Raw genomic sequence first — 21,306 nt, 5'->3', positions numbered from 1 at the left:
GGCTGTATATAATAAGATTTACGATTTCCTGGGGTAGCAATGTGAGAAATAATACATAAAAAAACGAAATACTTAGAGAACGCGAAGCATCATGCCGCCATGAAATTCTAGGCATTATCAAGTGCTTGTCAAATTGTGAATGTGTGACTGATGTATGTGTACAAAACATATATGGCTTTCAAGCAAAAATCAAAACATGTATTAAAAATCAAAACATATATCCCAAAAATCAAAACATGTTCGTAGAACAACTAAAGTTACATTAATAACTCTAAATTAAGCATATAGGAATACCCATTTCTTTGTTAACCGCTGAACACAGAAAAGCCGCATGTGTGCACTCAGCCCACAGCCATTTGGCATAGCCAGATCAGGACCTACAGTGGTTCTTCCTTTAAAAGTTTTGAGTTTATGCCATGACCGTTATTGGTAGATGGTGGCATTCTGTCATTGCACCACACTATCACAAGGGGGAGTTAGAACGCTGATATATCGGTAGTCTAAATTGTAGCACAAATGGACTTTAATGGGGGTGTTTTCAGTCAGAGTCTCCTACATCAGGCAACAACAAAAAACTGTCGGTGGTGCTGGAGTTAAGAGAGAACTTGGGTAAACAAAATGTGGGAATTACACTTTACATGTGGACTGATGATGTTTTTTTAAAAAGCCACGGTGGGCTTTTGGTTAATCTCCCTCTAAAAACAGAAATAAATAATTCTAAATAACAAACTGGCTTTACTTAAAAATGAGTAAGAATGCCTCACCCCATGTTCAACAATGGCCTTTCCCCCTTTATTCAGATTACAACTGCTCACTTTAGGTTATTTGAAAACAAAATAATCTCAAAAATATAGTTATTTTTTAAACAAGCCACAGAAAGTTGGTTGCAATTTCAGTTTAATCCACCAGAAAAGACAGAACAAATAATGCAACAAATATTGTGGTTAAACTCAAATATGCTAATTAATAAAAAATCAATTAGAACCATTACCATGTGGAAAAGGGAAAAAGTAAGGAACCTGTCTGTCAGCCCTGCATTAAAGATCAAAATTGGTTAAAGAAAATTGTGATAGATAAAAAATATATACCAGTTTCATTTAAGGATGTAGACTGCAAAATAGTTGGGAAGAGATTATCAATATACCGAGTCCTTGGCACATGGTTTATGAATTGACACACAATTTTCAGTTCATTATAACATACTGCAGGCCTGAAACCTTTGGGTTTAACCTCCTGAATTAATGATTATATTGAAGATAGAAGCCACTCTCTTAATCAGTTCCAAGAGCCGATCTGTTATCCAACGATTATTATTACTTTTACTGAATGACAGAGCATGGGGACTGGTCTTGATAAATCAATCAGATTTTTATTTGGAAATGTTAGGATTATTTTGTACAGCACCATATTTTCCTAACAGAAACCCGTAAAATGAAATCAGCTGATGCATTGATCCAGAGCCAGGTAGTGTAGATGGAAAATCATGTCATTGGTGGGGAGTCAGGTGGCATTTGCGGCATTCACTCAAGTAAAGAAGGGGGTGAGGAACGAGATGAAGTCACAATCCATGCCAGGCACACCTGTGAGCTCTGGAACTCCACCTCTTGTTTGTGGACTCTGCAAACAATGTGTCCTTGATGAAAATACCTGTCTATTTGTGGAAAAATCACCCTAATTAACTCTTTAGTCATATCACAGTTTAACTATTTGCTTATTGGGCACCCGTGCTTGAGGCGTCACTACAGACACCCTGGTTCAATTCCAGGCTGTATCACAACTGGCCATGATTGGGAGTCCCATAGGGCGGCGCACAATTGGCCCAGCAAACGTCTGGGTTTGGCCGGTGTAAGCCGTCATTGTAAATAAGAATTTGTTCTTAATTAACTGATTTGCCTAGTTAAATAAAGGTTAAATTATGGTTTTGACTACACCTAGCGACCTGTTAAAATTAAAATTATATAATTACATGGAATGGCAAGCCAGACAAAATTAAAAGGGCCTATTTATATAATGAATATGAATTCGGAGGGCAGAAATGAGAAATTACTTTATCAATTGGAACCTTTATGAGGAAGGGGGGAAAAGTAAGGAACTTGTAGACCAAAATGGGATAATAAAGCATTTAAAGGCTGACATTGGTTGATTTTAATACTTCTTACAGCCAAAATTCTAACTCCACCCATAATTCTTGGACTTCCCAGAAGGCATGGATTGTTATAACCTAGTGCAGGCCTAAAACCTATGAGTGCAAACAATGTTTCCATGATGGGTTGTTTGCAGGACAATAGACTCTTCAACCTTTACAAGAGGATAGTTCAGGCTAGGTGTGAAAAAAAATCTCCCCAACTTGCAATGTATTAAGTACTCTAAAGTTTTACATTTCTAACTACAAACATGCAACCGCATAATGTTGGATAAAGCATATACTGTACAGAATATCTTCATCAACATCTTTATGCTTTTGTTAATAAAATAATGATAAAAATACTCTCTCAAAATGCAGATGTTTGTCAAGTATCAGTAGGACAGGGCCTCCCGGGTGGCGCAGTGTTTAAGGGCCAGCTGTGCCATCAGAGTCCTTGGGTTCGCGCCCAGGCTCTGTCGTAACCGGCCGCGACCGGGAGGTCCGTGGGGCGACGCACAATTGGCCTAGCGTCTCCCGGGTTAGGGAGGTCTTGGTCGGTAGGGGTGTCCTTGTCTCATCGCGCACCAGCGACTCCTGTGGCGGGCTGGGCGCAGTGTACACTAACCAAGGTGGCTGGGTGTACGGTGTTTCCTCCGGCGCATTGGTGCGGCTGGCTTCCGGGTTGGATGTGTGCTGTGTTAAGAAGCAGTGCGGCTTGGTTGGGTTGTGTATCGGAGGACGCATGACTTTCAACCTTCGTCTCTCCCGAGCCCGTACGGGAGTTGTAGCGATGAGACAAGATAGTAGCTACTACAACAATTGGATACCACGAATTTGGGGAGAAAAAGGGGTAAAAAAAAAAAAGTATCAGCAGGACAATAGACTCTTGCCGAGTTTAGGGACTTTAAATATATTAATGGATCCATAACGAATTACTATGGGAATAAATATCACTGAATGACAGCATGCTTCATTTACCACAGTGTGAAAGAGCCAGGACAACTCAGAGTATGCTATTCTGTTCTTCTGAAATAGACTACATTTTATTCATATCATACTTCTTTTGACCCTTCTAAAATAAATAATGGATTTATTGTGAAGGTGTAGGCTATATTACATGGATTTGTTAGACTTTAAAAAAATGTAATGTTCCAAAGGTCTGCATCAGTGGCTTGTAGGCTATGTCTGGAAACCAGGAGATAATAAATGTGTTTATGTTAATTAACGGTCAATTACCGTGAGATCGACAGTTATTTGCTTGACTATCACCGTCTGACGAAAGTTTGTCACCGCCACGCCCTACATGAGACCCACAGCTGTTCCGGATGACTGTGATCCCACTCTCCGTAGCAGATGTGAGTAAGGTTAACAGGTCGCAAAGGCCGCGTGGCCAGACGGAATACCAGGACACGTACTCAGAGCACACACTGACCAGCTGGCAAGTGTCTTCATTGACATTTTCAACCCATCCATGACCCGGTCTGTAATACCAACTTAAGCTGCCTAAATGACTAGCGCCCCATAGCACTCACATCTATAGCCATGAAATTCTTTGAAAGGCTGGTCATGGCTCACATCAACACCACCATTCCAGACACACAATTCGCATACCGCCCCAACAGATCCACAGATAATGCAATCTCTATTGTACTCCACACTGCCCTCACCCACCTGGGCAAAAGGAATACCTAAGTGAGAATGCTGCTCATTGACTACAGCTCAGCATTCAACATCAAGCTCAGGACACTGGGACAGGACATCTTCCTCTGTAACTGGATCCTGGACTTCCTGATGGGCCGCCCCCAGGTGTTGGGGGTAGGCAACAACACATATGCCATGCTGACCATCAACAAGGGGGCCCCTCAGGGGTGTGTGCTTAGTCCTCTCATGTACTCACTGTTCACCCACAACTGTGTGGCTGCGCACGATTCCAACACCATCATCATGTTTGCTGTGACACGACGTGGTAGGACCGAACACCAACAAAGATAAGGTAGCCTACAGGGAGGTCAGAGACAACAAGCTCTCCTCAATGTCAGAGACAAAGGAGGTGATCGTGGACTACAGGAAATGGAGGGGCGAGCACGCCCCCATCCATATCGATGGGTCTGTAATGAAGCGGGTCGAGAGTTTCAAGTTCTTCAGTGTCCACATCACTGAGGAATTAACATGGTCAAAGCCACTGCTCTAAAACCCCCATAAAAAAGACTACGGTTTGCAACTGCACATGGGGACAAAGATCGTACTTTCTGGAGAAATGTCCTCTGGTCTGATGAAACACAAATATAACTTTATGGCCATAATGACCATTGTTATGTTTGGAGGGAAAATGGGAGGCTTGCAAGCATAAGAACACCATCCCAACCGTGAAGCACGGCGGTGGCAGCATCATGTTGTGGGGGTGCTTTGCTGCAGGAGGGACTGGTGCACTTCACAAAATAGATGGCATCATGAGGCAGGAATATTATGTGGATATATTGAAGCAATATCTCAAGACATCAGTCAGGAACTTAAAGTTTGGTTGCAAATGGGTCTTCCAAATGGACAATGACCACAAGCATACTTCCAAAGTTGTGGCAAAATGGCTTAAGGACAACAAAGTCAAAGTATTGGAGTGGCCATCACAAAGCCCTGACCTCGATCCCATAGAAAATTAGTTGGCAGAACTGAAAAAGTGTGTGCGAGCAAGGAGGTCTTCAAACCTGACTCAGTTACACCAGCTCTGTCAGGAGGAATGGGCTAAAATTCACCAACTTACTGTGGGAAGCTTGTGGAAGGCTACCCAAAACGTTTGACCCAAGTTAAACAATTTAAAGGCAATGCTGCCAAATACTAATTGAGTGTATGTAAACTTCTGATCCACTGGGAATGTGATGAAAGAAATAAAAGCTGGAATAAAATGACTTTCTACTATTATTCTGCCATTTCACATTCTTAAAATAAAGTGATGATCCTAACTACCTAAGACAGGGAAATTTTACTAGGATTCAATGTCAGGAATTGTGAAAAACTGAGTTTAAATGTATTTGGCTAAGGTGTATGTAAACTTCCGACTTCAAATGTACATAGCTACCTCAATTGCCTCGTACCTCTGCACATTGACTTGATACTGTATTCCCTGTATATAGCCATGTTAATTTTACTCGTTATTGTTATTCGTTATTTACTGTATATTTAAAATATATATATATTTATCTTTAACTCTGCTTTGTTGGAAAAAGAGTAAGCATTTCACTGTTAGTCTTACACCTGTTGTTTACAAAGCATGTGACAAATACAGTTGTATATTTTATTTGCTTACCAGGAATACATCCAACTAGTGCAACCAGCCCATGGATATTGCCTAGGCCTATGTATTTACTCACAGTTTATATTCCCATGTTAGATAAAGAAAAACAGGACACAAAACAGTAAAACATGTAACCCTACATATGCTGCCAACTCACCAATGATTGCTTCCCATTTTCCATTGGCTTGTGTGACCTCGTAGACGCAGCGCATCTCGCTGAAGGTCATGCCTCCGATGATGAAGATGATGACTCGGGGACCTGTCTTCATCTCTGTGGGGCCCTTGTTCTTATGCCAGTTACCGTACCGGGCACTGCAATGAGAGGGGAAGATATTCAAGTAACTTTATTTGGATAGTCCATTTATGGTGAGACATACTGTTGAGATGCTACTGAAAGGCTAAAGAAAAGCTGATGAGATATTGATAATAGTCTACTGACAGTTTGTTGAACATCTGTGGATGGACCAAAGTTCCTCTGTCCAGTGTCTGTGTTCTTTTGCTCATCTTAATCTTTTATTTTTATTGGCCAGTCTGAGATGTGGCTTTTTCTTTGCAACTCTGCCGAGAAGGCCAGCATCCTGGAGTCACCTCTTCACTGTTGACGTTGAGACTGGTGTTTTGCGTGTACTATTTAATGAAGCTGCCAGTTGAGGACTTCTGAGGCGTCCGTTTCTCAAACTAGACACTCTAATGTACTCTAACTTCTGGTTAGAGACAGTTTGCGCTGTTCTGTGAAGGGAGTAGTACACTGCGTTGCACGAGATCTTCCGTTTCTTGGCAATTTCTCGCATGGAATAGCTTTCATTTCTCAGAACAAGAATAGACTGACGAGTTTCAGGAGAAAGTTCTTTGTTTCTGGCCATTTTGAGCCTGTAATCGAACCCACAAATGCTGCTGCTCCAGACACTCAACTAGTCTAAAGTTTTATTGCTTCTTTAATAATCCCAAAAGTTTCCAGCTGTGATAACATAATTGCAAAAGGCTTTTATAATGATCAATTCGCCTTTTAAAATGATAAACTTGGATTAGCTAACACAACGTGCCATTGGAACACAGGAGTGATGGTTGCTGATAATGGGCCTATGTAGATATTCTATAAAACATCAGCCGTTTCCAGCTACAATTGTCATTTATAACATTTACAATGTCTACACTGTATTTCTGATCAATTTTATGTTTATGCTTTTCTTTCAAAAACAAGGACATATCTAAGTGACCCCAAACTTTTGAATGGTAGTGTATATTTATATATACAGTGGGGCAAAAAAGTATTTAGTCAGCCACCAATTGTGCAAGTTCTCCCACTTAAAAAGATGAGAGAGGCCTGTAATTTTCATCATAGGTGCACTTCAACTATGACAGACAAAATTAGAAAATAAATCCAGAAAATCGCACTGTATGATTTTTTATGAATTTATCTGCAAATTATGGTGGAAAATAAGTATTTGGTCACCTACAAACAAGCAAGATTTCTGGCTCTCACAGACCTGTAACTTCTTCTTTAAGAGGCTCCTCTAACCTCCACTCGTTACCTATATTAATGGCACCTGTTTGAACTTGTTATCAGTATAAAAGACACCTGTCCACAACCTCACAGTCACACTCCAAACTCCACTATGGCCAAGACCAAAGAGCTATCAAAGGACACCAGAAATAAAATTGTAGAACTGCACCAGGCTGGGAAGACTGAATCTGCAACAGGTAAGCAGCTTGGTTTGAAGAAATCAACTGTGGGAGCAATTATTAGGAAATGGAAGACATACAAGACCACTGATAATCTCCCTCGATCTGGGGCTCCACGCAAGATCTCACCCCATGGGGTCAAAATGATCACAAGAACGGTGAGCAAAAATCCCAGAACCACACGGGGGACCTAGTGAATGACCTGCAGAGGGATGGGACCAAAGTAACAAAGCCTACCATCAGTAACACACTACGCCGCCACGGAATCAAATCCTGCAGTGCCAGACGTGTCCCCCTGCTTAAGCCAGTACATGTCCATGCCCGTCTGAAGTTTGCTAGAGAGCATTTGGATGATCCAGAAGCAGATTGGGAGAATGTCATATGGTCAGATGAAACCAAAATATAACTTTTTGGTAAAAACTCAACTCGTCGTGTTTGGAGGACAAAAAATGCTGAGTTGCATCCAAAGAACACCATACCTACTGTGAAGCAGTAGGTATGCTTTGGGGCTGTTTTTCTGCAAAGGGACCAGGACGACTGATCCATGTAAAGGAAAGAATGAATGGGGCCATATATCGTGAGATTTTGAGTGAAAACCTCCTTCCATCAGCAAGGGCATTGAAGATGAAACGTGGCTTTGTCTTTCAGCATGACAATGATCCCAAACACACCGCCCGGGCAACAAAGGAGTGGCTTCGTAAAGAAGCAGTGCACGGTCCTGGAGTAGCCTAGCCAGTCTCCAGATCTCAACCCCATAGAAAATCTTTGGAGGGAGTTGAAAGTCCGTGTTGCCCAGCAACAGCCCCAAAACATCACTGCTCTAGAGGAGATCTGCATGGAGGAATGGGCCAAAATACCAGCAACAGTGTGTGAAAACCTTGTGAAGACTTACAGAAAACGTTTGAAACTTTTGTTATTGACCAAATACTTATTTTCCACCATAATTTGCAAATAAATTCATTAAAAATCCTACAATGTGATTTTCTGGAATTTTTGTCTTCTCATTTTGTCTGCCATAGTTGAAGTGTACCTATGATGAAAATTACAGGCCTCTCTCATCTTTTTAAGTGGGAGAACTTGCACAATTGGTGGCTGACTAAATACTTTTTTGCCCCACTGTACATGGGGCTTTGTTAACAAAAAGGATGGCACTGTGATAGACTGCATCCATTGTTGAGTAGAGTGTTGGAGGCTATTTTGTAATAGTGTATATCAAATGTGATATTTCAGTTGCAAAAAAAATCTAAAATCTTGTTTTGGTTTTGTCATTTTGGGGTATTGTGTGTAGATTGACGAGGAAACTTTGTTTTTAATCAATTTTAGAATAAGGCTGTAACCTAAATGTCAAGGGGTCTGAATACTTTCCCAATACCCTGTAGGTTGAAGAGCCATATCTGTTTATGGTCCAATAACATTTTTTAAATCATCCATCTACCTTGAGGATCTGTTTAGACAATTTGCACATTCGGATAAAAATTACTGTTAAATCATATCATCACCCCTTTTGAATTTCTATGCCCATGGGAGAAATATATTTATTCCCCCTGCTCAATGGGTGTCAGGTCTGGTGAGTATGCAGGCCATGGAAGAACTGGGACATTTTCAGGATCCACGAATTGTGTAAAGATCCTTGTGACATGGGGCTGTGCATTATCATGCTGAAACATGAGGTGATGGCGGCGGATGAATGGTACAACAATGGGCCTCAGGATCTCGTCACGGTATTTCTGTGCATTCAAATTGCCATTGATAAAATGCAATTGTGTTCGTTGTCCGTAGCTTATGCCTGCCCATACCATAACCCCACCGCCACCATGGGGCACTCTATTCATAACGTTGATATCAGTAAACTGCTCGCCCACACAATGCCATTCACGTGGTCTGCAGTTGTGAGGTCAGTTAGTCAGTCAGTCAGTTAGACGTACTGTCAAATTATCTAAAACAACGTTCGAGACGGCTTATGGTAGAGAAATTAACATTAAATGATCTGGCTACAGCTCTGGTGGACATTCATGCAGTTAGCATGCCAATTGCGTGCTCCCTCAACTTGACTCCCTGACAAAACGAAACATTTTAGAGTAGTCGTTTATTGTTCCCAGCATAAGGTGCACCTGTGTAATCATCATGCTGTTTAATCAGTTTCTTGATATGCCAGACCTGTCAGATGGATGAATTATCTTGGCAAAGAAGAAATGCTCAATAACAAGCATGTAAACAAATTTGTACACAAAGTTTTGAGAGAAATACATTTTTTTGTGAGTATGGAACATTTCTGGAATCTTTTATTTCAGCTCATGAAACAAGGGACCAACACTTTAGACATGTTGTGTTTATATTTAGGTTCAGCATAAAAACTATTACATCAAAGTGTTGGGAAATATTGAGGCTGTTCCAATAAGACCTAAAACGAAAAATGTCATTAAGTAATTGGAATCTCAGAAGGTACAGAGCACAGAGGTGATGTAAAATGAATAGGGTTTATCTGTATACCTTGATGGAGCGCTGCTGTGGGTGGATGCAGTGCGTTGGGAGATGTAGGGGTACTGCTTTGGATCCAGTTTGTCCTCAATGGCATCCTGTAGAGAGACATAATTAGGTCAGTGGACTAACCATACCCCGGCTCAACCCAAACTAACCCTAGCTTTATGTCCATACCCTGGCTCAACCCTAAAAGCGAGAGACCATTTATTCCATGCCAGTCTTAACCCACACTAAATTAATGTATGTTAGACCCTACTAACAAATTGATCATGTATATAACAGTCTATAACTGATAGAATAATTTGTATGTTTAAGATTATGACTAAAGTATTCTACCCTGAAACCATTTAATTGTATGAAATGTATTAGAGTCTTAATTCAATCATGTGTGTGACTAGGCCATTGTGTTGCTATTTCGCAATATGAGCTGGGTATAGTTGAGACATTCAAGGCCAACTGAACTGTCGACTTGTGATAACTCTGAAACCTGTGTGTGTGTGTGTGTGTGTGTGTGTGTGCGTGTGATAAAAAGATTGTGTTCTCATTTTGAAGTCAGACCGCTCTCTGAATAAAGTATTGATCTATTGCAGACTGGGACTTTGTCTAATTCTTCATTAACCAGGGCCTTACAACCTCTGGGAATTGGTCAAAGCTATAGTGATAGTTGAGAAAAACCATTGGGATAAAAATTCTCGTGACAACAACAGCAGGCTGGACTTGCCTCCATGATGTCCTTGATGAGAGGGGTCCATCGGGAGAGCTGGTAGGTCTGCTCACTCACTCGCTCCTTCCGGTCAGTCTTTTTCACTTTGCGGGTCGGGTTCCCCTAGGAAGTTCAGTAGATGATTGACGCACTGAAACACTATTCAGTTGGACCCAGATAGCATATAAACACTGCAGATATCATATTTATGCCACTATCCCAAAAATGGATCCCCAATCCACATGTTAAAATGTTTTACTCGTGTGTGAGAGAGTTGTGAGAGTTCCACAATGGTTCATGGGTCATATTCATTGGGGCACACTGTAGAAAAAAATAACAAAACATTTTACAACAGAAAACGAAAACAAGAGTTGCTTGTTGGACAAGTTAGCTAGTAGTTCCTCCCTGTTTCAGTCCATTTTCTTCTGTTCAGTGCCTAATGGATATATGTCCTGGTGTTACTAAAGTATGGTACTATAGGATCTCACCTCTAAGATGATGGGCATGCCCATATGGGCCATGTTGGCGATGATGTCACTGTCCTCAGGAGGGATGTTAGCATGCTGGAGGAGCTTACAGAGGTTCTCCTCCGAAACACCTGACACGCACGCATGCACAAACACAGACATGGACACATGCACATGCCCAGAAAAACACACACATGCGTGAAAACATGCACAGACATGCAGAAATATGCACACACCCATACAACAAAATCTGAATTGTAATGGTAACAGAGAAGTGGAGTCATGTACATCATAAAATACAGACACACAGGAAATAGATTTCTCTCTCACCGTTCTTCATGAAGATGTACAGCAGGATTATGCGGATCTTGTCGAAGACAGTGACATCTTTATCCAGCAGGACGGGTACGATGGCCCTCATGGGGTCCTTGATCTTCTCCCCCTCTGCATCTGTACCCATCGCTAGATCCTGGGGTAGGGCAAGACAGTTGGAGGGGCACAGGGTGGATTAGAGGATGAGAGATCTAACAGATATACAAAACATTAGGAACACCTGCTCTTTCCATGACATAGACTGACCAGGTGAATCCAGGTGAAAGCTATGATCCCTTATTGATGTCACTTGTTAAATCCACTTCCAATCAGTGTAGATGAAGGGAAGGAGACAGGTTAAAGACGGATTTTTAAGCCTTGAGACAATTGAGTAATGGATTGTGTATGTGTGCTATTCAGAGGGTGAATGGGAAAACAAAATATTAAAGTCCCTTTGAACATGGTATGCTAGTAGATGCCAGGCGCACCGGTTTGAGTGTGTCAAGAAGTGCAACGCTGCTGGGTTTCACGCTCAACAGTTTCCCATGTGTATCAAGAATGGTCCAACCACCACCTGCACGCTGACACTACAGTCAAATGGATACAAAGATCTCACTAAAGACTAAAGGAAATGGAAGTCATGACTCATGCTATGTCGTGAAGGAATTATTTCGTTTCTTGTTAAGTTCCCTCTTCTTGTCCCTATTAAGTATGCTGCACGACTATGGACTTCAACGGGATATTAATTATTGGCAGAGGTAGCCTAACGGTGACTATTACTGGTCACGTGTCATGTCATTCAAACGGGACAATATAGGCTAACTGCATATACATTCTTTGTGTTGATGAAGATATTATCTGACTAATCATAGACCCGATTTATTTGTAATTGTTTTTTAAATTATTGTTTTGGAGTTGGGTTTGTAGGTGCGCTCGTCTCCATGCCAGTCGGGTCGGCCGGCCGGGTTGGGTCTCTCCCGGGTCCTTGGAAAATCCCTTTGGTCGAGGGCAGGGGCCTCCGCCGACCAGTGGCTCGAGAGCACCTACCTGTAGCGGTTTGTATGGGTCTATTCTGTTTGGATTTTCACATTGATGTGGTGACTGGGTGCCTGTCCACTTTCAGCATAAAGATTCCAAATTCCAAAGATCCCTCTCTTTTCCTCCTCATATAAAGGATTCAATTTATTAGCCGTATGTTTTTTATGTTGGTGCTGAGAGCTCAGTTGGTGAAAATGACTCGAGCTGGTCAGACGCCCATCATAATATGGCCCGAATAATCAAGATTGATAGATTAATGTGCCACTATAGCCTCGCCCTGGCTCTCAGACTGGGATTCAAATATTGAGAGGTGGTTCTGTTTGATTTTGCTGACTATAATATGAAGCCGAATGGGATTTGCCCTGGTATTTGATTAAGAAGCCAGCTGTCATTAACGAATCCTTCTTCTTTCTTAAGTCTATTTTGTTCTGATTAAACAATGAGCTTGTTAATTAAGGGAAGTTTGATACATTTTCTTTTCTCCTTCCCAGCCCATTATTATTATTATTATTATTATTATTATTATTATTATTATGACTTTATCGTTAGTATCATTAGGCTATAATGAATTAAATAGGCTAGTAAATGACTTGTCAGCTAATGGTTTTGTTGACTAAACGAACTATGAATGCCGTTTTAATTGCCCTAATTCAATTTGGGAAAAGGCCTCTGGGAAGGTAGACCGTACCAGGGTAGCTAACAGGTAAAATCTTAACGTTTATTTGGACTAATGAACGCCATGGAAGATGCTCATAGGAGACGATGGCCTAGACAACGTTAAATGTATCTCCAAATGCGGTCAATATATTGTCGCTTTTTCCATTTTCAATGGGTTACCTTAAGCATGGTTTCATACGTAGTGAACATAATTTAAGGTTAGAAATGGGGAGGATTGAACGGTTTGGTGAAGAATAATGATTTCCATTTTCAAGACTCCACCTCCCCTGTGGCTTAACCAATCAGTATAACGTACTGATTCAGTCTTTGTCAGGTGTTTTTATTATGTTATGTAATGTTGGCTGTATACGGTGTGTTTATGTTTTTCTTTATCTTAATGTTGTCCAAACGTGAAATATTCTCAGATGGTTCTCATTGCTCTTTCATTGCATGTTGCGAATCCTGTAACAACAGCAAACCCCAATGAGTGATTAAAAAAATAACTACTATTCATTTGAAAGGAATTCATTTGCCTTTCAAATGTACAAAAGTATTGGCTCAGTTTAAAAAAAGAAAAGGTACACAGAAAATGTATAGTACTTCCTCCAAACAGCCCTTTTAAAGAATTACAAGCTGCAAGATCAGCATTAAACCAGACAAAGCAGAAGCATCTATTTCCCAGTCTGGGCACAGATTATAGGAACAGGAAAATAAGACAAGTCGACTGGCAAAGAAGAGAACTTCACCAGACGCTATACTTTCAATTAAAAGGATCAAACTACAGACTCCAGCAATCATCTGGCTGACGTACAACACTTTCTCGATAAACTATGTCTCTCCCAACAATACATGTGGGAGACAGATAATTATTATGCAAGGAGATATCCAAAGACGAAATACAAGAGATGATTCAAACCCTTAAAGATGGGAAACCCCCAGGACATGATGGGTTTGGACCAGAGTTTTATCGGAATGGTCAAGGTTTCATAACGGAACCCCTTCTCAAAATGTATACAGACTCCTTTGCCAGGGGCGAACTCCCTCCCACTTTAAGCCATGCTAATATTGATGAAGACTGCTGTAACTATAGACTGGTGTCCCTTATTAGTGTAGACAGTAAGATCTTAGCCAGGGGACTAGAAAGATTTCTACAAACTTGAATAAAGCGGGACCAAACTGGTTTTATAACGCAAATACATTCATTTACAAATATCAGTCATTAGCATAATACAACATTGTGAGCAATCAAAACATTGAGTAGTGTCTCTATCGTTGGATGCCGAGAAAGCATTTGACCGAGTAGAATGGCCATGCCTATTTAAAGGACTCCACCGCTTTAAAGTTGGAGAGAATTTCGATAACCAGATCAAGTTGCCCCACAGGCTGCTGTGATAACAAACGGAATGCAGTCACCCACTTTATTTTTGATTAGAGGGACATGCGAGGGTTGCCCACTGTCACCTCTGTTATTTTCCTTGGTATTAGAGCCCCTGGCAGAGGCTATACTTTCACAGAGAGGTCTTACAGGTGTCAAGATTGGAAAACAAAACTCACATTATATCTCTATATGCAGATTATAGTTAGCTATTTATTTCTTATTGACTTAAGAGGTATAGATCTTTGGCTTCAAAATATTTTAATAAATCAGAAACTATGACACTAGGGAGCTTGAGTGACAACAATTTGAATGACTTCCAATTCAATTGGACAAAAAATGGTTTTGTTTATCTTCGTATAAAAATGTTGAATAAACTTCACAACCTGTCTAACAGCAACTTTGCACCTGTACTTAGGGCAGACATAGATAGGCGGATGGACTTTCCATTATCATGGTTGGCTAGAATTCATCTGATTAAAATGAATGTTTTCTCTAAGACTTCATATGGCACTGTAAACTGCAGCTACCATGTAATTTAAGAGGCTTAGCACTACCTAATTTGCTATTGTATAAATGGGCATGTCATGCTTGCATAATTGCAGAATGGTTAAGAGATTAACATTGCACTAATTGGGTCAGTAACGACTCCTGCTTCACATCTCCATACTCATTAATCAGTGTTATGACTGAGAGCATCCTGTCGGGCTGTATCACCGCCTGGTACAGAAACTGCTCCGCCCACAACCGTAAGGCTCTCCAGAGGGTAGTGAGGTCTGCACAACGCATCACCGGGGGCAAATTACCTGCCCTCCAGGACACCTACACCACTTGATGTCACAGGAAGGCCATAAAGATCATCAAGGACAACAACCACCCGAGCCACTGCCTGTTCACCCCGCTATCATCCAGAAGGCGAGGTCAGTACAGGTGCATCAAAGCAGGGACCGAGAGACTGAAAAACAGCTTCTTTAACAGGCCATCAGACTGTTAAACAGCCACCACTAACATTGAGTGGCTGCTGCCAACACACTGACTCAACTCCAGCCACATTAATAATTTAAAAATGTATCACTAGCCACTTTAAACAATGCCACTTCATAATGTTTACATACCCTACATTACTCATCTCATATGTATATACTGTACTCTATACCATCTACTGCATCTTGCCATCTTGATGTAATACATGTATCACTAGCGACTTTAAACAATGCCACTTTTATATGTTTACATAGCCTACATTACTCATCTCATATGTATATACTGTACTCGATACCATCTACTGCATCTTGCCTTTGCCGTTCTGTACCATCACTCATTCATATATCTTTATGCACATATTCTTCATCCCTTTACACTTGTGTGTATGAGGTAGTTGTTGTGAAATTGTTAGGTTAGATTACTCGTTGGTTATTACTGCATTGTCGGAACTAGAAGCACAAGCATTTCGCTACACTCGCATTAACACCTGCTAACCATGTGTATGTGACAAATAAAATTTGATTTGGTGATAGAAACTCAGTCAGCACAGAAGTGAAACATAACCCGACTCTTAACTATCCCTTTATGATGTGGAGAGATATTTGCAAACATCTTGGGAGAAATAATTGCTTTTCTGCTCTGACTCCCCTTATAAATAATGAATTAAGTATTTTCCCCTGGCGTCTCTGATAGCATTTTCCACCTCTGGTACCAGAAAGGTATAAGGTCAATATCAGATACATTTGATGGTGACACGTTGCTATCGTTTCAGCAAATCCCCCCCAAAATGTGCTGTACCACATCTGCAAGTAAATTGGACAAAGACTATGCTTGAAGCAAGACAGTTGGTCATCTGCAACGAGGTGCAAGAGATGAAATATAAGATTATACAAAAAGGGTTCATAGTACTCCCCTTATATGGAATAACATGAAAGCAGAATTTTCTGATAGTGTAAGAAGAAAAAGGCACTCGTGACCATCCGTTTTTGGACTTGGCCTACTAACTACGATTTTTTCTGTGGAAATTTGAAAACGGAACTGGAAGGCATGTTCATATGTGCTATAAGAATGAACCCATGGCTATTTGTGTTGGGTGTCGTCGGGAACAGGCCCTCACTTACCTTAGCACAGCTCAATCTTCTTAAAAAATGTACTATTTGTGGCCCACAAATGCATTCTCCTTAACTGGATAAAAGACCAGCCATCAACAATAAAGCAGTGGTATTGTGAGATCTTTCAAAAGTGTTACCACTGGAGAACATTAGTGCTATATTTAGGAACACGGAAGGAGATTTCGATGCAATATGGGACCCCATTTTGCTATCTCTTCCCCCTAATCTTACAGATACCCTGAGAAGTGTCAATATAAACATTTTATGAGTCTGTTGGTCAAATGGACCCTTGTCGCTTTCTTGTATAAAGTTATTATGTTGTCGTATAGGCCTCAATACTTTGCTAATGGTATTTTACACACTACAGCCACATATTTTGTGACAGTAACATTAATAAAGGCATGTAAGGAACATAGATTTAAAAAACACATGAGCTGGCGCACACCCAGAAAAATTAGTTTGTGTGGAGGTGCTGACTAATGGCAAATAAACTATAAACTAATAAAAATAAAGAAAGTCACACACTCCATATATTAACTCCCAGTCATTTAATGGGTATTTACCAACATTTCGGCAGCACTGTGCCTTCCTCAGGGTAATGTCATTAATACTTTAACCAGGTTATGTAGACAAACAGTGCAATTAGTGCAACCAATGACAAGTGTGAGGGGTGTGTCATAATGATTAAGTTAATTAAAATGAATTAGTGAAACTGTTAAAAAAAACAATAGTTTATGACAAATAAAATATATTACGCTATTGTTATCATATTAGAAACATAATTGAATATTGTACATCATATTAGCATCAAAATACATTATTGTTTAATTCAATTTCACATAATTGTTTCGTATTTAATTTCAGATTTGTTACATGTAATCGTTTGGTTCAACCTTAATGTATAATGAGCATCATCAATGGGGGAAAATAGTAGGTGTACGCTAATAAGCTGTAGAAAGAATATATACGTTTATAAGACTTGTTCATAAAATAAAGAATTGTTCATAAGAAGGGCCTGAGATCAAAGTCAACATTCAGACCAATCAGGGGTCAATGTTTTTAGATAGGATATCCAGTAAGCCTCCCTTTGTAGTAGTCGGATCTCGATGTTACCTCCTTTCCTTGGTAGAGCAACATGCTCAATGCCTGTGTATTTGAGGGAGGAGATGGGATGGTTAGCTTCAACAAAGTGAGCTGCTACTGGATAGTCAATGTTCTTACACCTGATTGAGCTGCGGTGTTCAGCTATGCGTTGTTTTAATTGTCTTTCGTTTGTCCTACGTAGGCTTTTCCTAATAAACAGGTGATGAGATAGATTACTCCTTTGGTCTTGCATGAGATGACACCCCTAACAGGGATTTTTCGACCTGTATGTGGGTGTCTGACGAAAGACGTTTTTATAGTGCTAATGCACTGTGCGCATGAGCCACATTTGTAGTTCCCATTTGGGACAGGTCTCAAGAGTGTCTGAGTGGGCATGTCAGATCTCACCAAGCTATCTCCAATATTGCGACCACACTTATAGACCACCAGTGGGGGTTCCTTGAAGAGGTGTGCGATTTTTATGTCTGATTGCAGAATATGCCAGTGCTTTTTCAGGATTGCTTTCATTTTCTCCGAACCCTTGGTGTACTTAGTGCAAAAGACAGTTGCGTTGTTTTTCTTCTGAGTTTTTAGTTTGAGATATTTTCATCATTGCAGTATCAAGAGTTTTGTCCTTGTAGCCTCCCATTTTGAATGTATCTGTCTTTTTTTTAGCATTGCTGTCAAAATCTGTCTGGTGGCCACAGATTTGTTCAACCCTGCATAACTGGCTATATGGTAGACCCTTCTTGAGGGGAAGGGGATGCATACTATCCGCACACAGCAAGGTATTGCGTTCTGTGGGCTTTATGTGGAAGTCTGTGTGTAATGCATCATTCACTTTGATAATCTATAAGTCCAAGTAGTTTATTTTTCTCTCATCAGTCAGCATGGTGAATTTGAGGTATTCAGACCTCTCGTTTAGTAGAGTTTGGAGTTAATTTAGTTCCTGGTGACTTCCTTCCCAGAGCACAAAAACATAATCTATGTATCTCTTCCATAGGAGTATTTTAGAAAGTCAGGGGTGTGTCTCTGTTTTTTTATAAAGGAGTGCTTCCTCAAATTGTCCCACATACAGGTTTGCATAGTTGGGGGAAAAGGGGGAGCCCATGGCTACACCCCGAATTTGAAGGAAAAGTCTGACTCAAAGACAGAGTAATTATCGGATAATACCAGTTCAGTAAGTTGTAAGATGCAACCATTGGATGGAGCAAGGGTAGAGTCTCTCTGCTGAAGGAAGTGTTGCAGCGCCTGCAAGCCTCCTGTGTGTGTGGGATGTTAGTGTACATGCTTTCCACATCAAAAGTGGCCAGCAGGGTGCCCTCTGGTATCCTTCCTAAGCCCTCTATCAATGAGATCATGTGACTAGTGTCTTTGGCATAAGATGGGAGATTCTCAACCATCGGTTTAATGTGGTAATCCACAAATTTAGAAATGTTGGATGTCACAGAGTCGATTGCTGCTACAATGGGTCTACCTGGAGGAGGAGACACTTGTTTGTGTAATTTAGCGACTGTATAGAAAGTTGGTATCTTGGGAAATTTCACACATAGAAATTAAACTTATTTGTTGGTGATTTGTCCTGATTCTAAACAGCTTTCCACTGTGGATGAGATATTATACTGGAATTCTAGGGTAGGGTCACAATTCAGTTTGCGATAGAAGTCACCTTTAGATAGTTGTTGGCGACATTCATTCACATAGTCACATTTGTTTTGTATCTTTATTTTATGAACAAGTCTTATAAATGTATATATTCTTTCTACAGCTTATTAGCGTACACCTAATACGTCCCCCCTGTTGATGATGCTAATTATACATTAAGGTTGAACCAAAAGATTACATGTAACCAATATGAAATTAAATACGAAACAATTATGTGAAATTGAATTAAACAATAATGTATGTTGATGCTAATATGATGTATAATATTCAGTTATGTTTCTTTATGATAACAATAGCGTAATATATTTAATATGCCATAAACTATTGTTTTTTTTAACAGTTTCACTCATTTATTTGAATTAACTTAATCATTATGACACACCCCTCACTACTGCCATTGGTTGCACTAATTGCACTGTTTGTCTACATAACGTGGTTCAAGTATTCATGACATTACCCTGAGGAAGGCACAGTGCTGCCGAAATGTTGGTAAATACCCATTAAATGACTGGGAGTTAATATATGGAGTGTGTGACTTTCTTTATTTTGATAGTCTATGTAAGGAACATAAACATAATTATAATGATAATGAAATGAATGTTATATTTTTTTGATTTAAGTAATTAAAAATGAAGAGCAGAGAACGGAAATGGAATGTATAACTCTTATTGTTTTGGCTATGTTTTGGTGATTGTTGGTTATGCTATGTTTAGGTGTTTGTTGGTTATGCTATGTTTAGGTGTTTGTTGGTTATGCTATGTTTTGGTGTTTGTTGGTTATGCTATGTTTAGGTGTTTGTTGGTTATGCTATGTTTTGGTGATTGGTGTTTGTTGGTTATGCTATGTTTAGGTGATTGTTGTTGGTTATGCTATGTTTAGGTGTTTGTTGGTTATGCTATGGTGTTTGTTGGTTATGCTATGTTTAGTTTTATGCTATGTTTTGGTGATTGTTGGTTATGCTATGTTTTGGTGATTGTTGGTTATGCTATGTTTTGGTGATTGTTGGTTATGCTATGTTTAGGTGTTTGTTGGTTATGCTATGTTTAGGTGTTTGTTGGTTATGCTATGTTTAGGTTATGCTATGTTTAGGTGTTTGTTGGTTATGCTATGTTTAGGTGTTTGTTGGTTATGCTATGTTTCGGTGATTGTTGGTTATGCTATGTTTAGGTGTTTGTTGGTTATGCTATGTTTAGGTGATTGTTGGTTATGCTATGTTTAGGTGATTGTTGGTTATGCTATGTTTAGGTGATTGTTGGTTATGCTATGTTTAGGTGTTTGTTGGTTATGCTATGTTTTGGTGTTTGTTGGTTATGCTATGTTTAGGTGATTGTTGGTTATGCTATGTTTTGGTGTTTGTTGGTTATGCTATGTTTAGGTGTTTGTTGGTTATGCTATGTTTAGGTGATTGTTGGTTATGCTATGTTTTGGTGATTGTTGGTTATGCTATGTTTAGGTGTTTGTTGGTTATGCTATGTTTAGGTGTTTGTTGGTTATGCTATGTTTAGGTGTTTGTTGGTTATGCTATGTTTAGGTGTTTGTTGGTTATGCTATGTTTTGGTGATTGTTGGTTATGCTATGTTTTGGTGAGGTTATGCTATGTTTAGGTGTTTGTTGGTTATGCTATGTTTAGGTGTTTGTTGGTTATGCTATGTTTAGGTGTTTGTTGGTTATGCTATGTTTTGGTGTTTGTTGGTTATGCTATGTTTAGGTGTTTGTTGGTTATGCTATGTTTAGGTGTTTGTTGGTTATTTTTTGGTGTTGTTTATTGTTGGTTATGCTATGTTTTGGTGTTTGTTGGTTATGCTATGTTTTGGTGATTGTTGGTTATGCTATGTTTTGGTGATTGTTGGTTATGCTATGTTTATGGTTTTGGTGATTGTTTGTTGGTTATGCTATGTTTTGGTGTTTGTTTTGGTGATTGGTTATGCTATGTTTAGGTGTTTTATGCTATGTTTTGGTGTTTGTTGGTTATGCTATGTTTAGGTGTTTGTTGGTTATGCTATGTTTAGGTGTTTGTTGGTTATGCTATGTTTAGGTGTTTGTTGGTTATGCTATGTTTAGGTGTTTGTTGGTTATGCTATGTTTAGGTGTTTGTTGGTTATGCTATGTTTAGGTGATTGTTGGTTATGCTATGTTTAGGTGTTTGTTGGTTATGCTATGTTTAGGTGTGTTTGTTGGTTATGCTATGTTTAGGTGTTTATGCTATGTTTAGGTGATTGTTGGTTATGCTATGTTTTGGTGTTTGTTGGTTTATGCTATGTTTTGGTGATTGGTGTTTGTTGGTTATGCTATGTTTTGGTGATTGTTGGTGCTATGTTTAGTGTTTGTTGGT

At 39.8% G+C, this 21,306-nt stretch overlaps 1 protein-coding gene across 2 annotated transcripts in view; it reads right to left on the bottom strand.

Moving 5' to 3' along the window:
* The window catches only part of LOC139411174 (syntaxin-binding protein 1-like), a 48,784-nt gene that overhangs the window by 6,075 nt on the left and 21,403 nt on the right, over positions 1 to 21,306 (bottom strand). For both annotated transcript variants that reach the window (XM_071157087.1, XM_071157088.1), the window contains exons 14-18: positions 11,079 to 11,217; positions 10,770 to 10,879; positions 10,300 to 10,404; positions 9,588 to 9,673; positions 5,572 to 5,726 (exon numbers count right to left, since the gene is read on the bottom strand). In XM_071157087.1, the coding sequence (XP_071013188.1) occupies positions 5,572 to 5,726; positions 9,588 to 9,673; positions 10,300 to 10,404; positions 10,770 to 10,879; positions 11,079 to 11,217 (595 nt within the window). The remainder of the gene's footprint in view (positions 1 to 5,571; positions 5,727 to 9,587; positions 9,674 to 10,299; positions 10,405 to 10,769; positions 10,880 to 11,078; positions 11,218 to 21,306) is intronic.

Source organism: Oncorhynchus clarkii, chromosome 6, assembly GCF_045791955.1.
Source record: "Oncorhynchus clarkii lewisi isolate Uvic-CL-2024 chromosome 6, UVic_Ocla_1.0, whole genome shotgun sequence".
In the NCBI taxonomy this organism is placed as follows: domain Eukaryota; kingdom Metazoa; phylum Chordata; class Actinopteri; order Salmoniformes; family Salmonidae; genus Oncorhynchus; species Oncorhynchus clarkii.
Note: the sequence above shows the minus strand (reverse complement) of the source record. Positions and strands in the feature narration are given on the sequence as shown.